At 44.7% G+C, this 7,991-nt stretch overlaps 1 protein-coding gene across 2 annotated transcripts in view; it reads left to right on the forward strand.

Annotated features, from left to right (window-relative positions):
* GUCY2C (guanylate cyclase 2C) overlaps nucleotides 1–7,991 on the forward strand; it is a 65,642-nt gene that overhangs the window by 14,907 nt on the left and 42,744 nt on the right. Inside the window, exons 6-8 of one of the 2 annotated variants that reach the window (XM_025204814.1) lie at nucleotides 1,370–1,466; nucleotides 3,771–3,873; nucleotides 5,829–5,964. In XM_025204814.1, the coding sequence (XP_025060599.1) occupies nucleotides 1,370–1,466; nucleotides 3,771–3,873; nucleotides 5,829–5,964 (336 nt within the window). The remainder of the gene's footprint in view (nucleotides 1–1,369; nucleotides 1,467–3,770; nucleotides 3,874–5,828; nucleotides 5,965–7,991) is intronic. The other variant, XM_025204815.1, reaches the window with a different exon arrangement.

The raw sequence follows: 7,991 nt of genomic DNA on the forward strand, positions 1-7,991 counted from the left end.
CCCACTGGGTCTGTCTTCACTGCCCCTTTTTATAGGGGAAGACCTTGTGTGACCCTAGGACAGAGGCATGCCCAGGCAAGGGTCAGCCCCTGGCGTACTGAGCATGTGTGCTCCATGCAGGGATGTGCAATTTCGGGTGCCTGTAATGGTGAGAGTTACTGGTTTTGCAGGGTCCTTTGTCTTTCAAATGCTGGTCTTGTCTCTGTTCCTGGGTGAGGTCCGTGGTTCCTGGGTGAATCAATGTGAGGTGATGGCCCAGTCATTACAGGCCATTCAGTAGAGGCCTGCTACTATTGTATTTCAATCATTTCCAATCACACTCATCGGGGAATCAATTTACATGGGAGGGGTACGTGACTCATACAGTTGCAACATGGGATGCCCAGGCAGAGGACAGAAGATGGAGGCTTGACATATAAAATGGAAACTTGACATGACTTTGGTTCACTTACAAACACAGGCCTAAACCATACAATATCCATATGAAACAATAAAAATCAATACAAAAGTGATAATAGTACAATATACAACAGTAAAAATCAATACAAACCTAATAATTATACAATATAAAACAGTGGATATCCAAAACCAAAAACTTGCTACCACAATAAAAATGTTTAAAGCTTATCCTAAGTCTGAGCTCACTTATACTTATCTATAGGGAATAGAGAGGGAGAGAAAAAGTCAGAAATGGTTGAGGAAAGGGGAGGGAATGCATTTTAAAATAAATGAAAAAAAACAAACTGGGGGGTTTACTACAAATTCATTACCTAGCAGCCCTTTGGCATAATTTGCATTCCTTTGTTACAGGAAGGTTTGGCTTTCCTCACCCTGTCTTCTGCTTTACACCCATACACATCCCTTTCATGCAGCAAAGGGGCTCACTTCCAGGATTGTAGAAATTACCAATCCTAGCTCTCAAGGTGAGGCCTCTGCATGGCTAATAAGGGTTTAGAGCAATCCTAACTCCTGGCATCCCTTGGGGGTCTGAAAATGATACGGAAGTCCGTGAAAGCCTAATAGTTTATTTTTCTAATGTGATTTGCCTTAGTTCCACATCACGTTACTGATAGTAGTTTTTTGGCTCCTGTGTATGTGGGATTTTTACATTCATGAAAATGAGGTGATGATAATGTTGGTTACAGCCTGGAATAATGTGGGCAGAGGCAATGTTCTTCTGTCCTGACAGCATCTATTGTCTTATTCCCACGATCACCTATAGTTCTGTCAAAGCACCTCAGCATGGGTCTGTTGTAGTCCCTGCAACTCTAGAGTTTATATTCTAAGAGCAATAATCAAAAGTTACTTGCTGTTCTCTACTTATTTGCATCTCTCACCTTCTCTCCATCTGCCTTTGCCTGGTCTATAGTGATCATCATGTGCGGTTCCCAAACTGACGTTGACGCAGCCATAGGGGAAGAGGAACTGGATGAAGACATAGTCTTCATTTTGTTGGATATCCACAAGTAAAGTACCACCTATATTTTTTCTCTTCTCTCCCTGATTTCCTGCAGGATGGAGATAATGGAAATATTACAAATTGAACTGTCATGGTACAAAAGCATTTTCCCACAAAACACTTTTTTAATGGTTGTGCTGGCCTGCTTTTTGCCATTTATCAAAAACTCTGCTGTTTGAACTAAGGCATTTTCTCCCCAAAATTTAATCTAATTCATACTTGATTTTCTTAAACCACCTACCTGTAGGTAGTGATGTCATAATCATAGTATCATGACCTCACTGCAAGATGAAATTATAGAATGACAGAAATCAAAGTCAGAACAGATATTGGATTATTTCTTGTTTCTTATTTTATCCAACTAGACAATGTAGAAATCTACCCTGGAGGATATTCCCCATGGCTTTGGTTTAGTCTTAAATAACCTAAGAAATTCAATGTGAATTTCTAACTACCTACCTTAAAATCCTATGAAAATTGCTGTCTTAGGGTTTCTAAAGGTATTTTCAGTGACTAACAACAAAGAGGTGCATGATGGGATTGCAAAAAGTGTTGAAGTCAGGTAGCTAAATGTTGTTGACATCACAGGGAGTAAGTCATCTTTACCTGCTAAGTCATTTTTAAAAACCCCAGTAGGCACTTACGTGCACCTTTAGACATTCTTTGAAAATCGGATCTTATTGTTTATGCCCTCTAGTGAGCTGCAGTTATTTATCATATCCTTAGTTTATTTGGTCAAATTATGTGTTGTTATTGAGATCTTCCTTCATGTATCATTTCCTTTAGTCTCATGATTATTTTCCCAAAATATTTTCTGAAATCAGAATAGTTTCTGATCTCCAACCAGTTTATCAGGCATCTTTCTCATACTGTGGTTACTAGAACCAATGAAGCATCCTAGGTAGGATCTTACAAGTAATCTCTATGAATATAGAGAGAGAGATTGGTTATTGTAATGACTGGCATAGCAACATTCTCAATGGACTTCCTCCAATAGATTAGGACCTCATGGCAGGATGAAGGGGGAAAAGCTGGAGGCTCTCATTCAACCACAAATATCTACAATAATAACAAAGGAAGAACATAAATTTATAAGATAAGTCTGCTGCTACTGATATAAATGTTGCATTTTTTAGGTTACTCTAGCACACCTCCCTCTGAAATTTATTGAGCTCTGACTCAAGCCATATATCAGTGTGATGAAAAACATAGTAATTTATTAACTGTTTCTTTAATAACATGCATTGGACAAATATTTTCTGTAGATGTTGGAATGACATAAAATTAATTGAAAATAGCACAAAACTGGGCACTCTTCATGGCATTCTAAATATACTGTATGAGTGCAAGCCAACAATCCCAATCTGGTCCAGGCCACAGATGGGGTCCAGGGAAACTAGAAGGTCCAGACTAGGACTGGGCTGTGAAACGTTATTAGTGTATCATTCTATGTGAAAGGAGGATCAGTATTTTCACCATTTATATTAACTTGCTCTATTTGTGGTATCCTCAGAGGACATAAGAACCTCAAAAACTATGGAGTGTGAACTACAACTGGCCTTCACAGTTATGGGTTAGGCATGTTAGACTCTAAAGTGTAATGATCCAAACTTTAGTCTCAAAAACTTCTTAAAACCACAAGGTAAAATTCCAGTAGAGCTCACTCACTCCTCCTTCCCTCCAAGCAGAAGAAACAAAGTTATATCCAGTTCAGACTGGGCCTGGGAGCAGTGCTGTTGAGCATGGAGGGAAAGGCTGGAGAAATTCTTATTTGCTTCCTGGACTTAAGAAAAGAGTCCCTGGCTGCTTTTCCCAGGCCCAGTCACCTGAAAGGGAGGGTGCACCCATGACACTGCATACCCTGCCCCAGATCTGCCCCTCAATTCTAGGCAATGGACTGAGAAGCAAAATGTTATGTCCTTGGTTAAGACATGCTGTACCATAAACTTCCCCCATGATCTTGATCAGGGAGAAGACAGAAACCAAACAGGAGAGTATAACACAATAATAGAAATGAAAGAAGAATTTACTTGAACCCATGAGTTTGTTTTTACCTTATCCCTTTCCTAATATCGCCTTCGTGTAGCTAAGCACTACAGCTGCCACAGGGACAGTGAAAATGGAAGGGGATGGATCCACAATGAGAAAAAGTTTGAGAACTTTTTTGTTAATCTGTTAATCATCAGTTCCCCTAGGGGAGAGGTGAAGGGCATTCTCTGGTATGGAGAGCTGAGGTGTTTCCACTCCACTTCCTTTTCCTTATCCCTGGAACACTTGTGTTTTATTTATTTATTAATGTATTTATTTGCAGTAACACCTACTTCCAGAACACCACGTCACCCAAATACATGCGGCATGTACTTGTCCTGACGCTGGCACCCTCCAATTTCAGCCTGAATATCACAGATACCATGGTAATTGTATTAATTTATATCTGATCATTTCAATACAACAATATCCCTGGGGCAAAAAAGGCCAGCACTGACTGTAGGCAACCTCTAAGACTGCCATGCTGTGACATTTACATATTAAAGTCATGGTGTTGTGCTGGATCATGTCCTACCCAGGATTATTTGGAGTTTATGCCATTGCACTTCTCTCCTGGGTTGGCTTTCTGAGACTTGAATTCCATCAACAGCAACAAAAAATCAGTCAAGTCCATAGTTTTTAGGACTTGACTGATTCTCCCCAAGCCTCTTTTCCAGGGTTCTAGAAACCTCATGGGAGCCATCAAATATTCTGTAGTGAAACAAATCCTGCCTTGGCCCAGGACTTTCAGGCTCTGAAGCTTAGCTCCACAGCAGGAAGCCTGGAAGCACTGAAGCTGAGTGACAAGTACAGCCAAGACTCCAAGGGCTTTCAGGCTCCTGACCTGGTAGCAGACTATGGATGGATCCAGGACTGCGCTAATAGGGCTGCAGCCACACCCCATTTGGGGCTGGGGCACAGGTGCTGTGAAGAATGCTCCCTGCGTATGTGCCATGCTGTTGAAGGGGCTGTGACTGGAGCCCCTCACTGTGATCCCTGATGTCAGTGAGCTCTTAGCAGCTCCTGCTGGAGCCCTGCATGTGCTGTGAGCTCTGAGCTTACTGGTGCAGGGTCTGCCCAGAGTCTGCTTTAAGCAGCTCCAGAGCTGGCTGCTTTTCACACTTCCCCTCTCTCCTCCCCTCCCCTCCTGAATTCAGCAGCAGGAAAAAGAGAAGACTGGAGATCAGTGTCAGCTTGGAACCTCCAGAGCTGCATAAAGGCAACAGGCAAGGGCTGGGCATTGCTGGCTGCTCCTCCCCTCATTTCTCCCACTGCTGAATTCAGTAGAGTGAGAGGGGAAGAGTGAGGAGCAACAGGCAGTCTGGAGCTGCCTGAAAATGGGGACGGTGGACAAAGTCCACGTGGACCAGCAGTGGGCTCAGAGAGCTTTGAGTACATGTGGCACTCCCAGCCACCACACCACACCTGGATCGGCCCCTGCAGCAAATAATCTGGAAGCATGGCTGCCTGCCTCTGGGATGTGGACAACTGGAATCTTGGCTGCATAGCCCTGGAGTAATCTGCCTGCTAGCCTACCTCAGTTTCCTGATCCCTTGAATCCTACTACACAGACTATACCACAGTCCATTATGTAGAGCAGAAGTGTCAAAGATATGGCCTGCAGATTGAATTTGGCTTGCAGAGCCATATTATCTGGTCCTCCTGCTGCCCGTCAACCTCCAGTAACCTACAGGCAGCATGAGGGGTGTGCCGGATGACCCCACTTGCCACACACAATGCCTGCTCCAGCTCACGTCCCGGAGTAGAGGGGTAGCAACAACAAAGAGCACAGCCCCAGAGCTGCTGCATGTGATGGTGGCTCCAAGGCCATGCTACATGTGATGGCGGCTCTGGGGACATTCAGGGAAGCCATGGAGTGGCCAGCACAGGACTGGGCCACATGCAGTGCCCACTCTGGCCATTCTAGGGTACATGCTGGAATGTAGAGCTGGAGCGTGAGTCTGGTCTAGTCCACAGACTGGCCCTGCATCACTCATCTGGTTTGCAAGGTCAAATGAGTTTTACATCCCTGATGTAGCGCTTCTAGGTGGAAGTATCATGGCCGGAAACCTGGAACTGCCTAGGGCTTTTTACAATCCTAGAACATTCTCACCCCAATCTGCTCAAGCAACTCAAGTCCATCTTTCAGCATTCCATTTTTCCAATCTTGAGCCCCAAAACAGCTCTGCCTGTACACCTCGTTCTTGACTTCCAGCTTCCCCATATGTTCCATTTTTGGAGTTATTGCTAAGCACAGACCATCTGTCCATTTTACTGCAATTTTCTATGGATATACAAACTGGTTACTGAGATGCCACTTCTCTTTTACCTCTGATTTCAGCAGAAAAATGACTTTGTTATTGGCTATTTGAATGGAGTCTTGCTCTTTGGACATGTCCTAAAGAAATTTATCTTGGCCAACCAGCCAGTTTTACCTGTCAATTTCATCAAGGAGTTTCGAAATGTCACTTTTGAAGGTAATCACTAATCAAGTACAATCGTAAGTAAGAGATCATTGAATGGACCGGTGGGGAAGAGAGTTAACTTACCAGGAAGTGTCAGGAAGAGTCCCTTCAATACTGAACTAACGCAAACTCTGCTGCAATTAATTGTTTTCCCACTCTTTTCTTCCAAATATATGATAATCTTCAGTGCTAAAGAGAAAGTTTAAGTAATATCCACATGCAGAAACCTCACAGTATATGGGGTATATAAAGTAAGAGGTGGAAAACCACAAAAATGTTTTAGCAATTACACTGAAGCTTCAATTTCTTTCTGTGACGTATCAAGGATATGGGAAAAGGCTACAGGGAACACACTTGCATAAGTGGGGAGCAGCACTCTGGATGGTAGGCATGAGCCTCCTAAACTAGCATGGATTATCATTATTTCATCTTATTTGGTGCTCTCTCATGTGTACACATATCAAACCAAGTTCTCTATATGTGGCTGTTGCCTGAGTGCACCAGAAGAAGGTGTAGTAGGGGTCATGCAGGTGGATTGCAGCATCCGTGAAACTCTCCCCTGTATCATGACAGCCATCCAGATATTAATTTGGGCTGTATACAGGCTGCACAGTGGTGAAATATATGCAGATCCATGTCTAAGCTTGATCCCCGAATATGTAGCCATGACCTATGACCAATATGTATAAATATATTTGGGTTCAATACTGAAAATCGTCAAAATTCCAGATAGCTACACTCAACCAGCTAGCTCATTAGTAAAAGACAGAGATAGAACTTATGCCAAGAAGGTATATTATCTCTTTGGAGAGCAGAGTTACAGTGGTTACCTCATTGTTGCTGTCAAAAGAAATGCTTAAAGGCCTGGGCGGATCTAGGATTTTGAAAAGAGAGGTGCAGATGGTGTGATGCACCATCACATATAACACAACATTTATTTTTCTCCAGTTAAAGAGAAACTAGAAGATTTACTAATATGCTAGTAAATCATATTAAAATCAAAGTAAAAACAACTTTACTAGAATGTACACTGATTTGCTAGGTTATATACCATGCTTAAAATATACAAAATACTAGGCAAAAATAGTCAAAAGATTGTTATTACTCCTGTAGTCATAATAGTTAAATGTACATCTCTTACTCAGATTCATAAAACAAAATCTAGCCTTCTTCAGCATCTTAACAGTATAGGTTTCCCTCGATTTATGTGGTACATGTGTTCTCGGAGAATGGTGCATAAATCCAATTTGCATAAAACAAACCCACTTTACAACATAACAAATAGGGGTAGGTTCCCATGGCGGTGAGGGAGGGAGGGAGGGAGAGAGTCTGGGACTAGGAAAGGGATGGGGGGAGGGGGTGCTGCTCCCAGGGCTGCACAAGGCAGCAAAGCAGAGGGAACAGAGCAGCACTAACCCCACCTCCAGCTGCAGTGGCCCGGAGAGTGATGGGTGCCAGCTGCCTGCAGCTGCTGGGCTACAGCGTGCTCTGCCTGTCCCCTTGCACCTGGGCTCCACTTGTCCACACTCACCTTTGCTCCTGGGCTGCACCATGCCCTGGTGCAGGCAGCTGGTGTCAGCCGCTCCCGGGGCCACTCCAGCATGGGCTGGAGTGAGTGCGGACAAGCAGAGCCCTGGGCATCGTGGAGCGCGGCACTCACCCTGGCCCTGGGAGCAGCCACCACCAACTGCCTGTAGCTGCTGGACTGCATCATGCCTCAAACCCCCTGGGGCTCTGCCCGTCCCCACTCACCCCAACCCCTGCTGCAGCAGCCCCAGGAGTGGCCGATGCCAGCTGCCTGTAGCTGCTGGTCAGCACCATGACCTGGTGCAGGCAGCTGGTGTGGGCTGCTCCCGTGGCCACTCCAGCATGGGCTGGGGTGAGTGCGGACAAGCGGAGCTCCGGGCATCATGGGGCATGGCACTCACCCTAGCCCCAGCTGCAGTGGCCCTGGGAGCAGCTGACACCAGCTGCCTGCACCAGGGCACAGCTCAGCCCAGTGGCTACAAGCAGGCGGGAACGGGTGGGGGCGCGGGGGC

Source organism: Alligator sinensis, unplaced genomic scaffold (genome assembly GCF_000455745.1).
Source record: "Alligator sinensis unplaced genomic scaffold, ASM45574v1 scaffold166_1, whole genome shotgun sequence".
Lineage (NCBI taxonomy): Eukaryota > Metazoa > Chordata > Crocodylia > Alligatoridae > Alligator > Alligator sinensis.